Here is a 27,259-nt window from a genome sequence, read left to right on the forward strand (position 1 = left end):
CATCTCATACATACAAGTTTAAAGGTCTATATATCATTTTAGATAGAAAACCCTTTATAAAGTTCAATATACGATAAAAATTGGGTAGATCTGGCTCCTAGTTTATCAGATTATAAAATGTTCTGAAAATAGACTTTTTAGCAATAAAAAAAAAAGTAAAAATCGATTAATTAATCACGATTTAAAAATGGGATGACAATGCACCATTAAATTAGTCAGCTCAACTCTTAAAGTATCAGATTATTATACTATTTTTACTGTGACGAATATAGTCTAGACTTTTACCACCCAAAAAAAACAAATTACGAAAGAGTCGATTAATAAAAACCGATTATTAAAAATGGAATTATATGTTATTCATATTCAAAAATGGCTAGAAATTTACCTTGACTTTTAATTTTATTTCTAATGATTTTTAACATAAAATTATTTACATATGTTTTATTTTTGTTACAGGGAATCACTACTATTTGAATGTTGGAATGTTGAATGGATTCGTTAAAAATATTAATATTAATAATATAAAAACATTAAAGTAAAAAATAATAATAAATTAATCAATTAAATTAAAATATTTTTATTAATTTGTTTATTTAAAATAATTTATTTATTTTAAATTTTAATTCAAAATGGATGTTCAATTCTACGATCTATCATATATTGTACGTCAGCATGGCAGAAACTGTAAGTCAAAATTTATATTATTAAAGATAGGTTTTTAGTGGCAAAACGAACTGAAATTTATGCGATCATAATGGCGATCACAGCGCTGGCCGTCGGTGCGTAATCGATGAAAAATAAAAATCTGGGTATCGTACTTTTCGGTATGTGCTTAGATTTAGATACATATTTGACGTATATCAATTGAAGTGAAGTTTGAAGTAACTGATATCGTAAACGCTAGGGGTGCTGAATTTAAATTTAATCTGCAGCATCGATAGCAAATAATTTTGTACGTCAAAATAAAAGAGGCAAATGCGAGGCGAGTACTCTGCTTGCCTTATTGTAATTTAGCCTATGATCATTGCTATTAAAAGATTCAATATTTTTAGATAGCTTATCAAAAATTACTTTTAATATCAAGTAAATTATTCATTTGTGGGTAACAACTTTTACTTATGTGCTTAGATTTAGATACATTTTTGTCGTATGTCAATTGAAGTGAAGTTTGAAGTAACTGATAGTACAAGTTAGAGGTGCTGAATTAAAAATTTAATCTACAGTATCAACAGCTAATAATTTTGTACGCCAAAATAAAAATTTTTAAAACGAGGCTGAACGGTGCGGGTACTTCGCTTGCCCAATTTTAATTTTGGCCCTGATCATTCTAATTGAAAGACCCAACATTGTTTCTCAAAAATTACTTTAAATATGAAGTAATTTATTCATTTGATTACAAATAATAATTTTTTAATTATCGAATTTCAAATAGCATATAACACACCTTACATTAATTACCCAAAGGCTTCTCTCAGATTCGATTCAGTTATGTATGGTTAACAGTTTTTTGTTTTTATTAGAAAGTTGATATCAAAATTTAACTATTTTGTAATTTTTAATAATAACTTTCAAAAACATTAAAGCAATTCTTTAAAAATGAAACAAAAAATTATAAATTTTTGTTTAAAAAACAAATACAAAATTATAAATAATTTAATTATACTTGTAACCACTATGATCGTATGATCGTACCTATATGATTATGGTAAATTAATTAACAAAATAATAGTAATTAATTTTATTTAATTACAAAATAAATAATTTATGTTGTTATTGTTATGTAGTAGTTACAAAATGATTCATTTTTCATTTAAAACTGCGTAATTCCGTTGAGAGTTTCTTTAAAGAAAATTAAATTATTAATTAATATATTGAAATATAAGGATGTTATTATGTACGAAGTCGATGAAATATCTATGAATTAACTAATAGAGATAGTTTTTTTTAATTGGGTACAGTAATACATATTTGTCTTTGATACTTTTTAATTAATAGTATGCAGGTTCCTGTCCAAAAAATTAATGAGTAGAACACCGTTGAGACGCTTTTATGGTTCCGTACCCGAAGGGTCATCAACGGAACCATATTTTTAAGACAAAGTTGTCCGTCTGTCTGTTAGAGGGCTATATCTCAATAGTTAGACAGTTAAAATTTAAAAAAAATAATAAAAACTAAGATAGCGCGAATTCCAAAATGAATGCCATGCAAAAAAAAACTAGTGTTTTATTTTGTACGTTGGTATGGAACTTTGGTATGGAACCGTGTGCGAGTATAAGTCACGCTTGACCGATGTGTTCTTTATTTCTTGCAATAAACGTCTTATACCAGAAAAGTTCTCGATATTGGTGCGAGAGAATTGGATTCTTTTTCATGAGCTTCAAATTGAAAGATGGTTGGTTATTTTAACAGGAAAAATAACAAAACAAGAGAAAACAAACAGTTGACTGAGTTAATTGCTGAAATATCCTGTATAGAAAAAGCTGAATGTCAGTTCCCGCTTTATTTTTTTTTATTAATTACAAAAGTTTAAAAAACCAACACAATTTATGGCGCAATTTATTTGGTTTTAAATTTTCTAAAGTATTTTCAAAAATTTTTGTGGTTTTTCGAGAATCTTTTAAAAAACTATTAGTTGAAGCTACCTGTAAATTTTCAAATTCCTATCTTCAATAATTTTGAAGAAAATGAACACCAAATTTTTTCCCTAATTTTCGCCTTGCGTTTTTGAGTTATCGTGAAGGAAATACAGACGAATGGATAATCGGAAATGGACTCTTTAGTTGATTTTATGAACATGTATACCAATATTTTATTCGTGGCATCAATATTTTTAAGCGTTGCAATTTTGGGACTAAATTTATTATACCTTGATGGTATTAAAAATGAATATCTTTAAATTTAAAGCTTCGGCAAATCATTAAGTTTCTGAGCCTCTTAAAAAAGAACGCAAAAAAGTTTTTTTCTTATTTGTAAAATGGCAAACCAACTTTTTATGACTTTATCCTTGAAGATTTTAGCGATACCATTTAAAAAAAACTAGCAAAACTTTGACAATAAATAATTTGGGGTCAATTTACTATCATCTGTCATCCTTGAAATGTTGTTAACCTTTTTTAAAATATCTTCTTTTTTTTTGCTAGTCAATGCAAAAAAATGCAATTATAATAGAGCAAAAAATTGTTGATCAAATCATAAATCATATAATTATGACCAGATATAGAGAGATTAACCTAACAATTTCGTCATAGGTTTTTGTCTCAAAATCATAATCTTGAATTTAAATTTAAAATACACGATTATCGTAAAACATCATGTTACTTCTATTATTTAAAAAAAAAAATTTGCATTTGCAAAATATGAAAATTTTTTTGCATATCATTCAAGTGTTTGGAAAATGTGCAATAAAACATAGACGAGTAAAGTTTTTCTGCTTTGTGCTAAAGTCCTGGGTATTTAAAAATTTTGGGTATTTCTCCCATCTCGAGAGTAAAGGTGCAAGGAAAAAAATATTAACTTAACGGGAATTTTCGGACCTGTTGTAGGTACTTTTGTTAGTTTAGTAATACGCACTCACTAAATTAAAAAAGCTCGTATTATGATAGAAATATGAAGAAATTAGTTAAAATTAATTTAATTTCTTAGATTATTTCTCTATTATAATATTTTCACTCTCAGACATTATTCAATAATCACGTGTATTAAAAAATAAATTTATATAAAATTATGTAGAGGTTATGATTTACAAAGTTAAATAATATATGTCCGAAATATTACACGCACAAACAGAACACGTGTGCAAATTTGCCATGACGTGACTTAAGATTACCGAACGGTAAAATAAATGAATGGTAGATAGAATGGTGATGAATGGGATGTGCTCTCTGAATAATCATGTATTCAAATTATTTTTAATTAAAAAAATTAATTTATATAAAATTATGTAGAGATTATGATTTACAAAGTTAAAATGCAGAGCACGTGAGTAAATTTCTCATCACGCGAATAAAGATTACCGAATGGTTGGCACAAGTTCTGGCGGATTAAAATAATATCTGCCGTCATGTTTTTAATTTCAAAACTGCACTTTTATTATAATTTAAATTGCTTAAAAGACATGAAAAATTAAGTCTACAATTTTCGTATTATTTTCGGGATTGTGTATTACTAAACGCAACTCTCTCCAAACAAGTGCTAAATAAACTTTATCTCTTCCTAATTTCGATAAAAAAAAAGAAATTATCAAAAATTCAGTAGCCTTGAAAACAACCATGCGTAATCAGGAAGAGAATTTTCTCATGGCTGAAATTAAAAAAAAAAAACAAGTGAAAATAAACAATTGACTGAGTTAACTGTTGAAATACCAGGTATAGACAGTGTTGATTACTCATTACACATACATACATGTCACATATAATACATACTATACAATTTGCGCTCTCACGGTTAAACAGTGATGTTTACGAAAAAATGTTTCAAACAAAAGTTGTTTATTTTTTTATAAGGGACATTTTACCATTAAACTTTTGTTCTATCTCTAACGGTTTACAAGATGGGTCCTACGGAACCAAGATCCAATTGACCCATATTGCTCATACAAACTCGACCTTACTTTTAAAAATTTCAGCATGATATCTCTTTTCGTTTTTGAGTAATCGTGATGACAGATGGACAGGCAGACAACCGGAAATGGACTAATTAGATGTTTTTATGAACACGTATACCAAAATTTTGTTCATAGCATCAATATTTTTCAGCGTTACAAACTTGGGACTAAACCTAGTATACCATGCGTATTACATATATGCATGGTATAAAAAGGTTCATGAATCATGGTAAATGCTATTGTATTTAAATTATTTTGGCAAGTCATTTTTATTTTTACATGGAAGTTATTAATTTATGCGGTACCGAAAAAAAATTGGCATGTAAATAAATAAGAAATAAAAATATTACACACAAAAAAAAACCGCTACATTTATTAAAATTAATTTAGAAATATTTAAAATATATTATTATTAAAGAACCGGTTTTTATAAGTTTTTTTTAACACTTTATTATTTATATATGGAAATCTGAGATCATTGATGAAAATATTTTAAATAGATACTTTAAATATTGGTTTCCTTGAGAGGGAAAAATACTAAATTTGAAGAGTTTACGTTCAAGTAAGAGTTGAAATCAAAACTGGCTAAAAATAGAGAATTTTCTGATGTGTTTCATTCAAAAACAGATTTTAATACTACTCGACTTTTCCACGTGTGGCGTCATGGAATCTGACAATGCATCATGCATCTGAAGTATAGGAATATTTAGAAGATATATTCGATGTTATTAGACAGGGCTGTAACAAGGGTACATAGCGCCGCCCGGTGGCAAGTATTAAAGTTGCGCCTTATATATATCTAGATCGCCTATAACGAAAATTCGTATACTGATACTATTTAACATAAGAAAAGGCAAAATTGGGAAAGGTAGCCATAATCGTTCCTTTACCTTAAAGTGTCTGTACATTGAATTGATAAATTTTTTAAATTTATCCAAATGATAGACCATCAAATTAAAGTATAGATTTCTCTCTACGTTTTCAAGCAAAACATATTTTTAAGGAACTTATTTACTCTCCTAAATGATACTGCAGTATTTTGCATAAGAAACTGATCAAAATTTTGTTGATTGTAAATAAAGTAATTGCGTTATCAAAAAAATCAAATTTTTTAACTTTATGATATCATAAGAATCCAAAAAATTTAATTTTGCTCTATCACATCCAAATTTAATCCACTTTTGTTAAACCAAGTATGTAATACTACTAACATTTAGGTCATATTTTTCAAATGTGTGATTAAAATAAACCTAGCTCTAATAGGTTTCAAGAATGTGGAGTCCTTGTCTCGGAATTAAGCTCAAAAGTGGTAGCTACCGAAAAACTGACATCACAGCTGAAAATCGAATGACCCAAAATTAGAGGGTTTAAAAAAAAATTCCAATCAGATCGGATCAAATTTGCCTGTGTTATCAAAAAAATCGAATTTTTTAACTTTATGACGTCATCGGAATCCAAAAAATTTAATTTTGCTCTATCACATCTAAATTTTATCCAATTTTGTTAAACCAAGTATGTAATCCTACTAAATTTGGGTCATACTTTTCAAACTTGTGATCAAAATTAACCTAGCTCAAATAAGTTCAAGAATGTGGAGACATTCTTGGACATATAAAAATATGGAGATATATCACAATATATTCGATTTTATTTTACGGGATGAAAGACATTACTTCCTATTAGGAAGTTAATATACACATATCATTATATTTAGAAATGAACTTCATTTGAGAATGACATTGAAGTAAAAAAAATACTGCTCTCTCTTTTTAATTAAATGTCTTTGAACGCGTTATTTATGTTTTTATAAAAAAAAGAAAAAATTATATAAAACCATAAATGGGAAAGTAACTACTATATAAAATGAATACTAAGTCTAGGATCGGGTGTGGTATTTGAAAGATTTTAATAATATTATCTTGAAATATTAATATCTCATAAGTCATGTGGTAATGGTGTAGTGGTAATGGAGCTCGCTCATCATGCACAAGGTCATCTGGCCGAAAAAAGAGTACACAGGCAGATAAGAAAATAAATTACACTTTATTTTTTAGTTTTTCAGGGTACGGAACCCTAAACTAACACTTGAAACACTACCCGTTAAATTACTCTTCAAACGAAACAAAAAAAATCCAAATCGGTTCATCCGTTTAGACGCTACGATGCCACAGACAGACACACAGACTAAATGTGTCCTTCGTGGGCAGGCAATATAACCTAACCTATCCTAGTGTATCGATCTTCTGAAATGTTTCTTAAATTTTTAGATATTCTGAAATAACTGTCAATTACTACAACTTGTTCTAGACTTATTAAATTTTTTTACCGCGTACCATCTAGTCTGGTCAAGTCCAGTACATAAGAACTCTGGTACGATCAGCTGTTCTTTTGATGTTATAAAATTGAAAATAATTGATGGTGAAGGGCGTCCACGTAAGAAGTAAAAACTTCATTTGACTTCTAATATCAAAATATGTAATTATTTTGTTGGGTTTTTTTTATTAAATAATCTTTTATTTGCTTGGTTTTTACTTTCATTTGCAAATTTTTTACTTTTATTGCAATTTTGTGTACCATTTAAAAATGATTTCTATTTTACAATTGTCTGTCAATTTATAAATTTCTAATCATTATTTCTATCTAGTTTGTATACACCTCGAGGCAATAGTTTTGTCGTACGATAACTCGGCAAAAAGATTCGATTCAATTTGAAATTTCAAAAAAAAACGTAAATATTTATACGGGGTGTATCAAAAATCCCTAGAAATTTTTCGATCCCATTAACGAGATAGAACTTAGTTAATTATCGTTTATATTTTTGATAATTTCTCGATTAAGGATGTATGGGCATGGCAACAATGTTTGATTTAAAAAGAATATGTGGATAAAATTTCAGCTTAGGTATCCATGCAAATTTTTAAGAAAAAAATCATTAAATATCGATATAAAATACATTCCTCTTATGAAAAAATCTCAAAAAAACGACATATTTAAAAAATTTTTAATAATTTTCACTTGGAACGAATGAAAAAAATATATAAAATAACTTTTTAATAGAAAGTAAACATAGCGCAATGACATAGAATAGAAAAAACCAAGTATCTCCATCCATATAAGGGATGTACCTACAACCAGACTAGATTTAAGGTTGAAATTATTTTTATCTTATTTTCAACATTGATGATGAATTTTATTTTATTATTATGGCGCAGTATTGTACGACGAGCGGCTGCACTTGCCGAAAAATAGATTCTTTGGGAGACCACGTTCATTTTTCAGGAATGATGCTACGGGCTATAAAAACAAGGCTTTTAATATATTCTTTGAAGCAGTTCAATCACGTTGACAAATTGAAATTCAATGTAAATTTATTTGAAAACATTTCTGGCCTACAGTTAAATTCTAAAAAAATGAAGTAATTGAATTCTTTGCAAGACGAAAAATGTTTTATTAATGATTCGATAATTAGTTTTCCATAAACACAACGCAATTTATTTCAAAACTGGATCTTGTTTTGAATTGAAAAATTGAAACTTGGAAAAACAATTTAATTGGACTGTTAATTAAGAATTCAAATTGCTTTTCTTTGAATGAAACAAAACAAATTATAAGGAAACATGGAGCATTAAATCGATTGATTTTTTTAATCATTAGAATTAATAAAATAAATAAAGCGTGAGATAATACAACAGAATAAGAGATTCATAAAACATAATATAAGTTATGTGCCTAAAAGACACATGTGTATAAGGTCGATCTTCACTCATCTGATCACCAAATGAGACATATTTTTTATGAAATTTTATTGATTTATAAACACGTCTATCATAGGTTTTCTATCGAATCGAAAAGTGCTCATGGCTATTTTTAATTAAATTAATTTTAATAAATGTTTTTCATGAACGGTTTTTTTGCAGGCAAGCCTTTACCATTATTTTCGTAATTAAATTATCTTTCGGTTTACGAAGAAAGTTATCTTTTATAAAAATCTCTGATTTCGAAAATATTAACATTTAGCTATTCACTTTTGACATCGAATGTACAGAGTTGTCCGCAAATTGAAAAAGTTCGGCATGAATGTTCATGGTCGTTTAGAAATGTTGACCATTTAGAACAGATAATATTAATCTAGTGTCGTTAGAAATACTTTGTTCAAACACAGAATGCTAAAAAAGTATTCATAATAGAATAGCAAAGAAATCCATAATTTATTGATAATTATTATCAATCAATTATATATATATTACAATATTGATTATTGATTTGTATTGCATCACATCAGCATCACAATTGAGGGTGAACTTGTTAAAGGTGTAATTGCTGTAGGGTAATTTTGTAAATAAAGTATATTATTTATTAATTAATATTAATAATATTGATTTATTAATTTAATCATAAACATCACATTCTTATTACACCAGTATTTCATGTTCATTTTAAAATCACTTACATCAAATATTTTATAATCGATATTGTAATCAATAGATTTAATTATCCGTACAAAGAAAAAATAGTACTTATTTATTTCCTCTTACTAGAACCTCCTAAAAACAAAAAAAAATATCTGGACAATTTAGCTTTGATCGCCCGTAGCCAGAAAATTACCAGTTAAAAAATTTTGTGGCTGTTAGAGCTTGTTGATCAGAACGATCCGAAGAACATTTTTGGGGCGGTTTGAAACATATTAGCAATGACTTAGAAAAAGTCGTAAGTACGAGCAGGCTGGATTTAAGGTTGAAACAATTTTTATATTATTTTTAACTTTGATGATAAATTTTATTATAACTTCATGCATGGATAAAATTTTTCGATACCTGGATTGGTTTTCGAAATATCGTAAGCTGAATAATTAAAGAAAATTATCAATTTTCAATATTTTCGAACATTATACCAACTATCGAAAAATTGTATTCTTACTTTTCGTTATATATCGTCAAGTTATAACATAATTCATTATCAAAATTGTAAAATTTATATATTTTTTAATTGTTAACCTGAAATTATACTTGATCATACATCCTTAAAAACTAATTTATGCAACACTCAAGTTATCTAATTAAATGTTAATCGATCTACCTGTCATTAGCCGTCGCGGTCGGCCACATATCAAATAGGTATCACCAAAAAAACCAATTTTAACTGTAAATCTATTTTTGTTTGTATTTTATAAATAATCTTATCATGCAAATTCAGTTGTGGGGACTATCAAATTTTTATTTAGACAACATGTGCATTTTCTGTAAATAGTTTAATAACATTTTTTTTATTATGTGAGTTCAATACACTTCACCTAAAAATATTTTGAATGTTTTTTTTTTTTGTTTTAACATATTTTATTTTAGATAAAATTTTCATTTCTGAGATCAACACGTGAGCATATCTTAAATAAAAATGTATTTAATTTTTTTATCGTAGGTCAAAATAAATGTTGCAATTGATTATAAAAAGAATTAGAATAAATCTGTTTACCAAATTTATATGAACTTAATCATTGGAGGTCAAATAAAAAAAAATTATGTGGACTATTTATTAACATTTAATCTTAAAAATTGTGTCGATTTCAATTCCAAAGCGGACGAAATTACGGGTCATCAAAAACTTGAAAAAACATAATAGTATAAACTTCTGTTCCAAAAAATAAATATAAGATTTATTATATAAGATATTTTTGAAAGGCGTGTATGTGAAAACTGTCATTACTAATAATTATATGGCTGAACGTTGAACTTAATTCAAGTGTGCTATTTTTTTTTTAATTAACAAAAAGTATGAATAAATAACATACTTTTAAAATGAATGTTTTTGTATTTCAACATCAACAAGAAGCTGTAGATTTTATTCAATAGTGGATCTACATGAGGGCTAATAAGGCATAAATGTTAGACCTCCAAGTATTTTTATACCATGAAATATATCAAGGTATACTAAGTTTAATACCAAGTTTGTAATGCTAAAAAATATTGATAAAACGAACTAAAAAGTCCGTCGGTAAGCACGATAACGAAAGGAGACATCAAGCTGAAATTTTTATAGCGTGCCCAGGATGTAAAAAGTGAGATTGAGGTAAATGAGCAACAAGGTCTTCCAAGGTCTTAAATCCGTAGAACCCATCTTATAGACCATTATAGATGGAACAAAAATTTGAATGTAAAAAATGTTCTTATTAAAAAAATTAACAACTTTAATTTGAAACATTTGTTCGTAAATATCATTGTTTTGACCGTGAGAGCGCGAATTTGGACAAACCGTTAGTGATGAGTGCGAGTAAGATGCGAAATTGAGACGACACAACGTGCATGTTATATTATTCTACGCAAAGGGAAGGCATCAGGGTTTTGTTTAAAAAAAAAATGTGTTTTATATGCGTTGGTCGTTATAGCCGATTTATTTATAATTCCAATGAATATTGGTCTTTATAGCCGATGTGTTGTTATAATCAATTTTCACTGTGTAAAAGTTCCATGTCAAAAAAATTGTCATTGATTAAGTTTTTCTATAGTTTTAGCGGCGGGCCCCAATAAACCTCAATAGATACGCCGCTGATTTTTAACTTGACTTACACGTTTCAAAAAGTACTTAATATGATGTATGTTTTGGAGTGACTGAAAGAAAGTCAAGTTTAACAACCCATACATACAATGGGTACTGTTATTGGTACATAACTTTTACTTTTTATATAACTCAATTTTTTAATATTTGTATTTTAAAATTAAATTTTTATTTTTTATCAAATCACTTTTTGCACAATCAAAATATAATCGAGTTTGTATAATACTAAATTGCCCCCAAACGAAAACGGGCTTAACATGTTCGAATGTTCATTTCTTTGTTAAACTTAGGTAGCGATAAATTACGGCTTGCATTTACGACATAATGATTATTAGGGAGATTTAAGCCGATTTAAAGCCGGGATTCAAGCGCGTGCACGGATATTAATGATTCTTACGTCAATCGATTTGTTTACTTAATACCTATTCAATGAAATCCCACTTGATAGATTTTCAAGGAAAAAATTTGTTGAAGCCATATAATATGACGCCAAAAATAAACCATTTTAATTTTAAAAATTTTGATACAATAAGTCAACTCAAACCTTTGAACACTCTTTGAAAAACTTTAATTTAGAAAAATGTCGTTGAAATCGCGCGTTTCAAGACGAAAGAATAACTATTAAATAAATTGAAATTACATTCGATTAGAAAATTAAACTTTCAGATTCATTTTGAATTTACACTTCGAAAAAAGTATCGAGACCATGTGTCTCAAACCAGAGAAAAACGAAAAGTAAAAGAAACAATTAAATTCTCGGCTGTGCTGTTACGCAATGAATGAATAACAGGAATCAATGACCAACTCGTAGCCCATACTTTTTTACCGTTGTGAAGATTAAACAAAATTTGAATTGTCTGTGTTACCAACTGTAAATCATTTAACTTAAATAGAATTTAGTGAGCGTTCAATGACGCTCTTTTAAATGGCTCAAACAGTTACTCTCACAATTAACACGAATCTAACGAAACCTCTGAAGGTAAAATCCATATAAAAATATACATACATACACTTGAAAAATATAACTCTCCTTTTTGACACAGTCGGGTAACAAAGGTCCTTGTAACTACAATGATTACTAAAAGTTTTTTTTTATAATTTTCATAATTAATTAAATCAAATGTCTATTAATTAATTAAATTTTTTCCTGCGTGTAAAATCAGATGTTTGAATAGAACATACTGAAATAGAATTTAAATACACACACGTTTTAAAAAGATAAATCCTTGACTAAAAAAACTACTTACCTATGTGAGATAATTACTTTACTTTATATATTTTATTTACTACTTAAGTCAAGATTAAGGTCAACATAGTTAAAATCTAACTCATTATGATTATTATTAATATTAAGTATCTATCTATTAATATTGACAGCCTACAACTTATTGTACGGAATTAAGTCAATCGACATTAGTTCAACTGACTTACATGCTATCTACTTGATACATGCAACAGGAAGAAAAGTTTGATTAAGGTTATCGAGTCGCTGCAGAAAAAAAACTCCCTTAAAAACTAAAAATTTACTAATTAACGTAAAATCAGCTCCGTAACTAGGGCGTGGCAAAGGAGGCACTCGCCACCGGCGCAACATAAATTGAGACGCAAAACAAACAGTATGTTTTATACGTAAAACAAAAACTATTAAATTTTTTTTAATTTTAATGACGTCATAAAGTTAAAAATTTTTTTGATAACACAGGCAAATTTGATCCGATTTTATTGGAATTTTTTTTTTAAACCCACCAATTTAGGGTCATTTTTCTCAGCTGTGATGTCAGTTTTTCGCTAGCTATCACTTATGTGCTTAATTTCGTCACCAGGCCTTCACATTCTAGATTAGCCACCAGGCCTCCACATCCTAGCTATTAGAGCTAGGTTAATTTTGATCACAAATATGAAAAGACTGACCCAAATTTAGTATAATTACATACTAGGTTTATCAAAATTGGATAAAATTTGGATGTGATAGTGCAAAATTAAATTTTTTGGTTTTTGATGACGTCATAAAGTTAAAAAATTCGATTTTGAAACACAATCAGATTTGATTTGATTTGATCTTTTTGGAATTTATTTTGAAACCCACTATTTTGGGTCATTCTTTTCAGCTGTAATTTCAGTTTTTCGCTAGCTATCGAATTCGTCAACAACCGGCTAATTTTTACAGAAATGTTTAATGATTATTAGTAAAACTGAAAGTTCTTACTGGCCTACAAATTCCATGAGCCGGTTTCTCAGACCTACGCCTTAAATATGCTAGTTTAATGAATTAGAAAAACAACACAAATTATAAATTTGCAGTTGTGTGTGTTTTGAGTATATGTATACATACAATGTCTTAGTATTGTACACTGTTGTCACAAATAGAAAGCATGTTTTTACGAACTTGACTATAACGAGTAAACTACCTTAATAATAATTATGTGTGGTTTTGTCAGCCAAAATAACATTATGCAAAAACAAAATATAGACAAAACAAAAATACCGGAAACACTAATAAATAAATCATATTATTTAAATTTATTTAATAATATGCCGAAATATTATATTAAATTTGAATTAATCATTTTCAAACACACGGACGGACCTTAATAAGTTTTAAATTCATTGGTAGGTATATATTATCTTAAAAATAATGAATATTATTAGTTATTGCAATGTAATTAATAATAATTATATACATCTTTCTATAATTACTGTAAAGTAATTATCACTAAATAATATTTCATATGACTTAACCTTAAATATATTCAAGGAATTATTTTAAGATAAATATTATCGTTAACACGTGACCTGTGTTAGGTAACTATAATTATTATTAATTAGTGCAAACGTCCGGAAAACCATTCAATAAAATAGTAGATAACACGCAAAATACAACAAATAATTGATTCATAAATAGAATAAAATTAAATTAAATTGAAAAAAAATAAGTTGCCATGCAGAGTTTCTGAGATATCGCAATATTTTAATCGATTTTAGTCCGTATCACAAAAACTATTCGACCAGTCATCAAATGCACCCATACTTTTTGGGTCAAAATTACTTTATATACTTAGTTTTATCGAAATTGGAGATACAATAAATTTCTCAATTTTTTGCAATTTTTTTAAACCACCCTTTGAAAAAACCGAGAAAAACGCAAAAAAAATTTTGTTGTGGAACTTGATGAAACTCGGTAGATTGGGTAATTTTGACCCAAAAAGTATAAAAATGAGGTTAATTTAATGATTGGACCTATAGAAAGCTAAAAGTACAACAGTGTTGGCACCATACTAAAATATTTTTACCATCAAAAACAGTAATTTTTTCATTCATGGTACACTATTTCATGGAATCTTTATACATTCGAAAAGAACTTATTACTATTATGAATTTTAATCTCGAAAAAAATGCCACACAACGCCAGTGTTCCAGATTGCTTAACATTTGAATAACGCTAAATCATTTTTTCTAATGGATCTGACTAATTTGCGATTAATTACAAAAACGTCCATATATATAATTCATTAATAATTTAATTTGTTAAACATTAATTAAATAACATAAAAAACAAAGCATGTTTTCAATTAACTTTGATAATTGATTGATTGATTTTGAAAATTACGGATCACGTTTAAATCATCAGGTACATGATTAAGTCTCGTTAGCACGTGTCGAGTATGGAATCCATGAACTTTGATGATCTAATAAAAATTGGAATAATAAAGAAATGATAAATTATATAAGTTTTAATAAGTGAAATATTATCCAAATCATGTGAGAATAATTAACTTAAAATTAATTAATTTAATAATTTAAATTAAATAATTACATTCTGTGTGAAGGTTGCTTATAATTATTAATATTTGCACTTTATGTAGCTTTGTATTCATCAGCGAATAATAGAAATTGTTTTTGTACCAAGATCGTCATCAAATATACGGTTTTCCATTAAGACTATCCGAACTTTGAAAACTTAAACTTAAATTAAACAAGTGTATGCGATATGTCATTTTTTGTGATGTCTATAATCGATATATATAAGAATGGAAGCTGACTGATCGATCAACGCACAGCTGAAACCGCTGAGTCTAGAAGCCTGAAATTTTGTACACATGTTGAAAAAATTGAGAAAAACGCAAACAAAAATTTTGTTTTGGAATATGATGAAACTCGGTGGATGAGGTAATTTTGACCCAAAAAGTATAAAAATCAGGTTAATTTAATGATTGGATGCAGAGTTTTCGAGATATCGCAATACTTGGATCGATTTTAGTCCGTATCTCAAAAACTATTCGACCAGTCATCAAATGCACCCGATTTTTGTAATTTTTGAGTCAAAATTATCTTATATGATGAGTTTTATCGAAATTCGAGATCAAAAAAATTTCTCGGTTTTTTGCAATTTTTTTAAGGGGTACGTACCCCTTTGAAAAAATCGAGAAAATCGCCAAAAAAATTTTGTTTTGGAATTTTATGATACTCGGTGGATGGGGTAATTTTGATCCAAAAAGTATAAAAATCAGGTTAATTTAATGATTGGATGCAGAGTTTTCGAGATATCGCAATATTTGGATCGATTTTAGTCCGTATCTCAAAAATTATTCGACCAGTCATCAAATGCCCCCGATTTTTGTACTTTTTGGGTCAAAATTTTCTTATATACTGAGTTTTATCGAAATTGGAGATAAAAAAAATTTCCTGTTTTTTTTGCAATTTTTTTAAGGGGTACCCCTTTGAAAAAATCGAGAAAAACGCAAAAAAAAAAATTTTTTCAAAACAAATGATTTAGGTGAAAGAACCTAAGATTAATTTTTTATTAAAAAATAAATTATTCTTAAAACGTTTTTATTAAGATATGATATTTATTTTTAAATATGCAAAACAATGCAAATGTGAATGTGATGCATTTCAAATATGTTAATGATTTCTTATTATAACTGCATATTGATTTGATTGATTCAGGTTAAATTATAATTCAATCAAAGAGGATCGAATAGAGAAAAAAGATTAACAAAAAAAATTAGTCCATTTTCGACTGTCTGTCAACAAGATAACTCAAAAACATAGCGTCCTCAGGACATAAAAAGTGAGGTCGAATTCGTAAATGAGGAACAGTGCCGGATTTACCTCTGACGGGGCCCCAAGCAACCTCAGGTTTTTGGGGCCCTCATTGTAAACTCCCCCCCCCCCCCCCGATATTTCAAAATAATGAATAACTAGTTAATTTTGCATAATCAATATATTTTACAGTTAACTTATAATTTACTATCTAAATTACAACTTTTTTCTACTTTTCTCAGTCGCAAATTGATGAATGACATCATCAAAGTCAAGTTTTTCAAGCTTGTCTTTTTCGATAAACAGTAAGCCTAAATCACTAACTTTTTCTTGACACATCGATGAGCGTAAATAATTTGTACTATTAGCTATCGGTATTGTAAGGAATAGTCTGATGAGGCATTCAACATTTGGAAACGCTGAAAACAGTTCATCCTTGAAAATGATTTGGTACAATATATATATTGTTGACACGGATTTTTTTTTTTTCATGTGTTATTTATTTTTTTTTTTCAAATTTTCGAATGTGTTTTCAAAATTTTTCATTTTTTGGGGCCCTTGTCCAAGCGGGCCCCCAAGCAATTGCTTCCTTTGCTTCCCGGTAAATCCAACACTGATGAGGAACATAGGTCAAGTTTGTCTAGCTTCCGTGGGACCCATTTTGTAAACCGTTAGAGATAGAACAAAAATTTAAAAAATGATTCTTACATAAAATTAAACAACTTTTGTTTGAAACATTTTTTCGTAAACATCACTGTTACCTATATGACGTAAAAAAACAAACGATTGCGTAATCAACATTGTCTTTACATGGTATTTCAACAATTAACTCAGTCCATTGTTTGTTTTCACTTGTTTAAATTAATTTTGAACAATTCTCGTTGAGAGAATGAATCATTGTAAAGACATGATTGATAATTCGCAGAATGTCTTTTTTATCTATAAAATAAAATAAAATAAAGTAGTTATTTGTAAAACGTGTGAGGTCTTTTACATAAAAATACTGACTACGTGCTAAAAAAATCATTTAATAAACAACGCTTCATATTTTTATATCTTTGTATCAATACTAAGCACGCATTCATTACGATAAAAACATTTAAACATAAAAACAATGTTGAGGTTCTGTTCTTTCTACGATTATTTATTTATGTATAAAAGTATCAAGGATAAAATTGCACATTTATTTGAAGGAGAAATAATTACACAGACAGAGTGTCTCTAAATGGTCTGTACAACACTCTATCCAGAAGCGGATTTAGAAATTATATCAATCAAGACCTTTTTTAGTTCTTTAGTTTCAAGTTCTTTATTTCTTAGAACCTGTAAAATCACCTTGATTGTTTGCGGAAGTTCTCCGGTTCGAGCTATCGTTATTAAAAAAATTTATCGTTTATTTATCGTTAAATTAAAATTTTGAAAGCGTTTTTTGTAACTTCAAACACGAAAAGCTATTTTGCTAAAATTAGGTATGTTGGCATTGGTTTATAGGACAAAAAAATCTACATAAACCTTCAGTTTATCAACAACTTATTGGAGCAGAACGTAGAAATTTTAGATTTCAAACCCCCACGCGTATTTCTACGCCCAAGCAGGTAAAGAATTGAATGTGTTCAATTTGATTCAGTAACCTGTGTACTACAAAAAATATACTCTTGTTTATAATCGATTATCCTGGATTACTCGAAAGAACAACGGACAAATTTTATTGGCTTTTAGCAACCCGCCAACTGGGAATAATATTTTGTACTATTACTATTTTGTATTTACCAATCAAAATATTCAAATACCATTTTGAAGACCAATCAAAACATTCAAATTCAAATCAGATAAATCACGCTAACTGGCGATAATAATTCGTACTAGTTAAAACAGGAAGTGAAGCCGTTTTCAATTGCTACAACAAAAATATCAGGTAATTCAGCTGATAGCCAAATTCCATAAGGTTTATACATGGTCATTTGCAATTTTAATCATTAGATTTCCACAAAAAAGTTGGGAAAATTTTCATTCAATAGTTTCAAATTCCCCAATGAAATTAAAAGATCATCTGTATTAAGTATCATATTAGAAGAAAAATTATTCTGAGACATTTTGTATAATTATAAATAATATTAAATAAATAATTGTTTTTTGTAATTAAAAACAAATTCGTCTTATTAGATTTTTTTTTTAAATATTAATTTCAAGGATAAATTTTCAAATAAAACACATTGTAACTGTCAATGGCAAATGTCAATAATTGAATGTAATTAGATACGGTTTCACTGTAGGAGATTTTATTCTAATTGCGTTGTTTTAAGTCTGTTTAATTTTATGATCTTAATAACCTTACTATGTGTCATTTAATAATTAATTTAAACAAACAAAAAACCAATTAACTTTTCTTTCCTGTCATGATCAATTTTAATCATAAACGTAACAATAGATAATATCCGAATTTAACTTTAGATTAGATGATAACAAGTGGAATGTGGTTAGATGGATGATTTCATATGTGGCTGACACTACATTTAACTCAAAATAGGGTATTATCGTTAGTCAAAAATAAATCATGAAATTTGTAAAAAGTTAAAATTAATGTAAAAATAGACTTAAATATTCTGATTTCGAGTCATAAAAGCACATTTTTCTTTTAATATATTAAAATTAAAAATCGTAATTTTTAAATTGTATATCACGTGACCTAAAACGCGGGTAAGCCCTGCTGTGATGTCATATCGGTATGAGTCATAGACCATCAGTTAGTTCAGTGTAGACAGCTGGGTATAATATATCCATAGATAATAAGTATTTATATTTATTATAATCAAATGTCTATGAATATATCTGTCAAACTTATTTGTGTTATTTCGTATAGTGATACCCATATTACGTCATCAAATTGAATACCCGTGTTTTTGACAGTTTAAAAAAGGTTTAAAATTTAATTTTAAGTTTTTGGCAAGAAAGCGTGTTTATTTTTCCGAAATAAATTTTTGGTGGCTTTTTATTAGCAAAATCAACATTTTGAAGTACTTTTTCAAAAATAGTGGAATATCCTATTTTATTTGTTACCATCAACAACAGTAAATTTTTGTTCCCATTCATGTTCCCTGATAAAAGACATTAGATATGATGATAACAAACAGACTGTATTTTGATTAAAATAGGGCAACAGAATTTATTATATTTTAAAGATAGTTGAATTTTTAAATAAGATGCAAATCATTTTCTAATTATTTATGCATTTTATACTTAAATAACTGTAATTAGTTGGCAAGTCTGTCGTAGCTATCTGTATAAAGATGACTTAATCAATTTTGACATTTTTTATTATACATAAATTATATAAATTAATTTATAATTATTTCAGATGTTAAGCATCTAAATCAGCTCAGGGGCAAAGAATTACAGAAATTAGTTTCATTTCAACATATTAAGTAATATCGTCACATAGACGTCAGTTTATTATTCTTGGAACTTGAAACTTTACTTCATAATGATTTTTAGTCAGAATCTTTTTTTCACTGGAAAAAATTGAATTATGTGATAAAAATATGAAACTTTATAGATTTAAGGTAGACAATCGTTATAGTCGAGTACATAAAAATATGCTCTTATATTCGTGCACTATTTGTAACAACAGTGTACAATACTAAGACATTGTATCTATACATATACTCAATATTCAATATGGATGTTAATTAATTGTTATCATCCAATCTAAAGTTAAATTATATACAAATATGTAATGTAAAAACAACTAATAAGATTTAAGGTACTGGAATCATATAAGGCCCACTTAACTTCAAAACACCATAAATTCTCTAAATTAAAGAAGGTTTGTAAAAAAAGTCTTAGAACCTTTTTTTTTTTATTAATTTTGATCCCAGTTATATGATAAAAAATTTTCCGAAACGATTCGGTCAATATTATATATATTTTTAAAAAAATTTGTTTCAACAATATCCTACCGGGTTACCCACCGGCAACCTACACTTTTACGTTCAGAAGCATTTTTTAAACGGGATCCTGTAAAAATTGTTCATGCTCAATGATGAATTTTGTCGGATCTAGTCTGGTTAGAACGGGTCTGTGTTCAGGACAACACAACAACCTTTACAGAATCAGAGTCATTACAGGGGACACTCTACCCAATAACGTAATAATACCTACGTAACACTAAAAAATGTTAGCATGGTGATTAAACCGGACTTCAAATAATTTAAATTCAAAAAAAATTTATTAGCTACTGTCGTCATTCAAACAAACATTTGCAAATTTTTAAATATATAAAATATCTTGACAGACCAGTTTGTTTCCAAAAATTGCTATTTAACCGCTATTTATAATCGATTTTGATCAATGTCAAATTAATCACGTCAATTATTCTAAATGAATTTATTTTTTTTTGTTACAGCCGGGACACAAACAATCTTAAAATCAGTAAATGGACGATTCCAATCTGGTCATCTATCAGCAATTATGGGTCCATCTGGTGCTGGAAAAAGTAGTCTTTTAAATGCTGTTTCCGGATATAGGTTTGTATTTTATAAAGAAAAAAATATTACAACTAACAGAGTTAAAAATTGAAATAGCCTGTATATAGTGAGTTTAAATTATGAACATCAGTAGATAGAGGAGAGTGGGGTATTTACGAATATGGACGTTCCCAAAAAAATGGGTGTATGCAAATATTTGAGACTTACGTTTCAAATTTTGAAGGTGGTGAAGGGTGGAGAACTTAAGAATAAAATTGTTCGATATAAACCATAATTTTTGAAATATTGATGCCTATTGATTTAGAGAAAATCACTTTTAGACTTAGAAACATTAGAACTTTCCCTTACTTTTGGTAAATTATGCTAGATAAAAACTACGTATTTGTATGTCATTTTTAATCGTTAGGTACAAATTTTGGACTATAAACTTGGATATATGATAACAAAAATGAAAAGAATTAAAAAAATATGTTGATTCATTCGATAATTATTATTTAACGGAAATGAACTTATTCATTTTTTAAATCCGTTTAAGTCATATGACAGACATTTAACAACAGAACAACAGAACAACTGACTGATTGAATTGACTGTGTTATAATCCAGACATTTTAGCTGTCAAAAATATCTTTCAAAGAGTCTTACAAATTGAAAATTTTCTTTAACTATTCAGTTTATGATATTTCGAAAACCAGTGCAAATATCGAAAAAATTTTATTCTTATTTAAAATTCATTAACAAAGTTGAAAATAACATAAAAATAATTTCAACCTTAAATCTAGCCTGCTCGTGCATTCCGTATATGGATGGAAACACTTGGTTTTTTTTCTATTTCGTTGCTAATATGCTTATTTTCTATTAAAAAGTTGTATTTTTTTTGGTTTTCATTCGTTCGAAGTGAAAATTTTGAAAAACTTTCTTTATAAGAGCTAATATATTTTAAATCGTTTTTCAATGATTTTTTTCTCAAAAATTTGCATGAATACCTAAGCTGAAATTATAACCACATATTCTTTAAGTAAAAGTCTATCTAAAAATTTGAGCCTTTAAATCAAGCATTTTGTCATGCTTATTCATTCATAAAATCATTATCTTTATATTTATCTTCGAAGAAAAATTTCTGCATTAGAATTTTTCCGAAGATAAATCCTTAAAAGACTGGATTATTTATGATTATTTTGAATTCCGTTAGTTGTTGCATGTTAAAAGCACATTGAGTTCATTGCATTCACACAGCCTAAATTATTCATATGTTAATAATCATGGATGTTTATGCATTATTATTAAATTGCTGACTTAAATTATAAATAATAATAGAAATAGACTTTTTTATTTGCGTAACGGTGCTGTATATATCGATGAAAAAATTTATTTTAAGGTATTTTGATACCAATTTTAAGTTTTTTTAATCAATTAATCATCCTTTTATATATCTTTTGTGAAAAATTCATATTGATCCTCTGTACGGTTTTGGAGATATTAACTATCGAAATCAGTTGGGTTGGGTTGGGTTTTTTATAGGTTGTTTACATTTTACTTTTAAATCGTAGTTTTTTAAAGTTTTTAACGTATGACACGAGCATACCTATGGAAAATTCACGTTTACTCTAGCTTCAAATTACTTTATACGCAGTGTTCAGAAGTAAATTTTCTTTGAAGAATTGGGAACTTCGTTTTAAGAGAATAACGGAGATAAAATCCAAGATAGAAAGGAATAAATTTTTTAATTTTTGTACGAAATCGGGAAACTTGTGGTTAAATAGAAGCAGGTTGCTTTATAATTGGTCTCTAAACCAACAGGAGTATTATATATATAGCAATCCATGTTTAATAATAAATATCTATGTTATATAATATATTTCTTTTATAATATACTATATTGGTTAGGCAACACTCAATACACAAATGTTATCTATTTGCCTAAAAAACATTGCCTATTAATTTCTTTTGAAAGCCTGTTGAATATTATTAAATCTTTAAAGTTCAATCTGCGGAAGAAAAAGTAAAAGAATGGAAAATTTTCATTTAATTTATATCCTTATGGTGAAACATATTCCCCAAGAGGAAAGTGCAAGAAAAACGGATAAAATTATAGAATTTTGCAGTTGGCGTGAATTTTAACTGAAAAGAATATTCTAGAATAACTTTCTTTAGATACAAAGATTTACAATCAAGGTAATGTTTAGCTAGTTTTGTAAAGATTTCGCAAAATAAAATTTTTAGAACATTAATTGAAAAATAATTTATTACCAAAGTGTGTGTATGTTTGTGCATGTTATATGTATGAAGAAATCAAATAATATTTAATTTTTTTTTTTATATTCATTAAAAATATGTCATGTTTTAACAATTTTAATAAAATTAATAAAATTTAATATGAAATCAATCTTGCAACACAATCACAATAAATCTACTACCTAGTACCTTCCATTCTTTATTATATGTTTATAACTATTATTATTTATACCTAAAAAAATACAACCGACATCAAAAATATCTTATCAGCACCAAAACTCAGCTAAACTTATACTAAAAATTCAACTTATAAGGCACCTATAACTTTTTAAGACGAAAAATTATAACACAGTATCTAACCTGTTGCTTCAACAAAGCCTCGTTCATTACTAACAAAATGGCACGAACGACTGCGGACCAATACCGTAGTGTTTACACCGAGTAAGCGCATGTCTGCGAAAAAACTACTGATATTGAATGCTGATATTTCGACATAAAAAGAAGGAAAAGTAATATCGGATTCTCTACTTCAATTTAAAGAGGTTGTAAAGGTGAATAAATCCTTAGAAACGTCGGAAATGTCGTTTTTCTTCCAGAAATGGTCTCAAAATTACTGAAATCTATCTCCGCTCTAAGATATTGTTCTGTCTAGTAACAAATTTTAGTTAATTTAGATTAAATCCCTATCAAAACCATTATGAATATAAATAGGGCTTTTCATTTTAAAATCACGACTCACATTTGTTTCGTACTAAATGATTTATAACCAATGTGATAAAATGAATAACAAATATCTTCTATCTTAGTCCTACTTATTGCTGTCAGTACGAAAAAATAAACTCTGCACTTGCGCATGTGACATGATGAAAAGGTCTATTAATTTTCCTGAGGTTTTCGAGATATTCGTGAACAATATTACCTAGGCTACAATATCTTTAAAACTCTGCTAGAATATTTTTTAAACTAAAAATTCTTTAAAAGCCCTTCTTCCAGAAGAAAAAATGTAGTTTTTTTGAAGTCAATTAAAAATTAAATTTTCTAATTAATCAATCTAGCTCTAACTCTTATGATTATAATAATGTCGTAGTTTTGTAATTACTAAATGTAATTATCCACTTCAATTACTTTCATTTGTCACATTAGTAATTAGTAATTGCTTATCTTTTTACTGTAAATTTTGTAATATCAAAATTATTGTTTATTTTTGAATAAAATTAATTTGATTAGTGTTGTTTCTTGTTATTTAAATTTTATAGGCCTGGTCGTTTCATCAACATCAATTGAGGCCATGAGAGCCAGAGTGGCCTAACTGCATTTTTTTCAATATTGTGCTTTGTATTGGAATCTGCTCTCTAAACAGTAAAAGTAATAGCGCAATAGTGGCATAAAATTTATTCTTTAATTTTTTTAAATAGATAACAGCATTAATCTATTCTTGCCTACCGAAAATTTAAAAAGTTTGACAGCGTGAGCTCATTCCTTTTTCTCAATACTGTAAACTTTTGTTTCTGTACTTAGGCCACTCTGGCTCTCAAGGTCTCAATTTAACTGTGGATTAAGTAATCTTTATCTATCAGACTATTCGCTATCTTTGACTTGCTTCAAAAGTGTTCACCTAAATAATTTTCGTTAGTATCAATAAAATTCAGTTTCGTTAATATCAATAAAGTATAAATAACTTAATTAGCTCAAAATTTTGGTTAAAAGTTCGGCCTATTTTTGACAGCAACAATGAATTAAAAGAGTAAAGTATCGAATTGGAAAATTGTTAAAAATCGATAATATTTCAGTTTAACTAAACAAGAAAATATTTTGAATTTCGAAGGCTCCAAAACATTTCAAAAATATACAAAATAGAATGTATAAAAAAAATTACTGGCAATGCAAAAATAAATCTCCAATGTAAAAATTTAAATTTCATTAAATTTTGTGTTCCGGCAATACACATTACATAATGGATCCATAGATCAATTTCAGAATTTATGCACTGAATGACCTCTATTTAATAATAGTCAAACTAATTAACAGAAGCCGATAAGAAAAATTTCTATTTATACCTTACGTAGGTATAAGTAACAAAGTATATTCAATTTGGTTTTAAGTAACGCTTAGAAATTTTGATAGTAGAAACAATATTTTGTAAAATGATCTGATCATAAATTGTAGTAAATTTTATTTCCCAGAACTTTACTTATTATAAAAACTTTAGTTTTCCTATTATTTATCAAGAAATTCTATTAAAAAAGATTTTAACGAAGCCTTATCATGTTAACGTTAGATCGAAAAACACCAAAAAATCCATCATTCTTTTGCAAATCACTATTTTCGATACCCTGTAAATACAACAAGTGAAAATTACAAAATTTGATAAACCCCCTAACAATTGCGGTTTTTTTCTTGTAGTTCTTTCGTTAACTGAACCGATTTTCTTCAAACGAAGCTAAGATAAGAAGAAAAAAATCAAAATCGGTTTAGTACAAACAATCTCTCATCAAATGACAGAATATTCTCGAATACATAGAAAACTAATAGATTAGAGACCTGATTTCGATATCACACGAGCATACAGGGTGTTTTAAATATTTAATTCTAAGTTAGTTATTATTTTCACTTGTTTAATGGTTAAAATGATTTTAATTTATTTTACAGATCTGTGGGAGTAAAAGGGATATTTAAAATAAACGATCAATTACGTGACGAAAATACATTCCATAAATCATCATGTTACATAACACAAGAAGATTTGCTACAACCGTTCTTATCCGTTGACGAAGTCATGACATTTGCATCAAATTTAAAACTATCAACGGACATTAGTGCAGAGAAAAAACAAACAATTGTTGATACAATATTAACGGATTTAGGTTTATATGATCATAAATTAACGTCAACCGAATGTTTATCGGGTGGACAAAAGAAACGTTTATCAATTGCATTAGAATTAGTCAATAATCCACCGATATTCTTTTTGGATGAGCCGACATCCGGTTTGGATGATGTCTCCACAAAATATTGTATTAAATTATTACATAAGTTATCTAGACAAGGACGGACAATTGTTTGTACAATTCATCAGCCGTCGGCAACATTATTTGAAATGTTTGATCATGTGTATGTGTTGTCACGTGGTCAGTGTGTGTACCAGGGGGCTACAAATGCATTGGTGTCGTTCTTATCATCGTCTGGATTAGAATGTCCCAAACATTATAATCCAGCTGATTTTAGTAAGTATTTTATGGTTTAATCTACGTCTACATTATTACAATAATGAGCGTGTTCAGACCAACCTAGTTCTAAGTATGCGTACCGGAGTAAAATGTTTTTTGCCCCCTTATAGCTTCCGTTGATACCTCGGAAATCCCTTCAGTCTCAAAACAAACCTGATATTCGTGTTTATTTATTATTTAGGATCATAAAAACAATAACACAGTCAAAAGTCTCACTCATATGACGATATGATGAGTATTTTTCTAGATATCTCCCAAATTTCTCCGAAATATAAGCATTTCGTACAAGGTTTCAAGCGATATACCAAAAACTACTCATCTAATCGTTAAGGTAGTACCAGCATGAAATCACTTTTCGACAGATTTGGCCGAATTTTTTTTCTCGGGTTTATAATAGCTTTATTTATGAATTCCTAAAATTTCATAATTTTTGACCGTTTAGATCGCGAGATATTTAAAGACAAAGTTCGCGATTTTGAGGGTCATGTCCCATTTAAAGCATGTAAAATGTCCGGTCTCTCCAACTATTTTTTATGATATTATTATATATTGAAGAAAAAGTAGAAAAAAATGTTTATACAATAAAATTCTAAAAAAAAAATTTAGAAATTAATTTTCACTTTCGAGATATTAATTTTGACGTAAATTGATCGAAATTGTAAAAAAAAAATTGTACCATTGCTTTAACATAGAAACTGCAAATACCATGCTGGAACATCGTTAAGGTATTTCCAGCATGGTATTTGCAGTTTCTATGTTAAAGCAATGGTACAATTTTTTTTTCGACAGAATTTAACGAAAAATTAAATTTAAGAATTTAATAATGCTTACTATTAATTCCCAAAGTTTCAGAAATTTTGACCGTTTAAAATGGGAAATAATTATGCCAACGTCCCAATTTCGATCAATTTACGTCAAAATTAATATCTCGAAAGTGAAAATTAATTTCTAAATTTTTTTTTTAGAATTGTATTGTATAAACATTTTTTTCTACTTTTTCTTCAATATATAATAATATCATAAAAAATAGTTGGAGAGACCGGACATTTTACATGCTTTAAATGGGACATGACCCTCAAAATCGCGAACTTTGTCTTTAAATATCTCGCGATCTAAAC

At 27.8% G+C, this 27,259-nt stretch overlaps 1 protein-coding gene across 1 annotated transcript in view; it reads left to right on the forward strand.

Annotated features, from left to right (window-relative positions):
• The first annotated feature begins 601 nt into the window (after positions 1 to 601).
• The window catches only part of LOC123297632 (ATP-binding cassette sub-family G member 4), a 30,369-nt gene continuing 3,711 nt past the window's right edge, over positions 602 to 27,259 (forward strand). The window contains exons 1-3 of the mRNA XM_044879376.1: positions 602 to 684; positions 20,598 to 20,718; positions 25,564 to 26,138. Of these exons, the coding sequence (XP_044735311.1) occupies positions 630 to 684; positions 20,598 to 20,718; positions 25,564 to 26,138 (751 nt within the window). The 5' untranslated portion in view covers positions 602 to 629. The remainder of the gene's footprint in view (positions 685 to 20,597; positions 20,719 to 25,563; positions 26,139 to 27,259) is intronic.

The sequence above is a fragment of the Chrysoperla carnea genome, chromosome 4 (assembly GCF_905475395.1).
Source record: "Chrysoperla carnea chromosome 4, inChrCarn1.1, whole genome shotgun sequence".
NCBI classification, from domain to species: Eukaryota; Metazoa; Arthropoda; class Insecta; order Neuroptera; family Chrysopidae; genus Chrysoperla; species Chrysoperla carnea.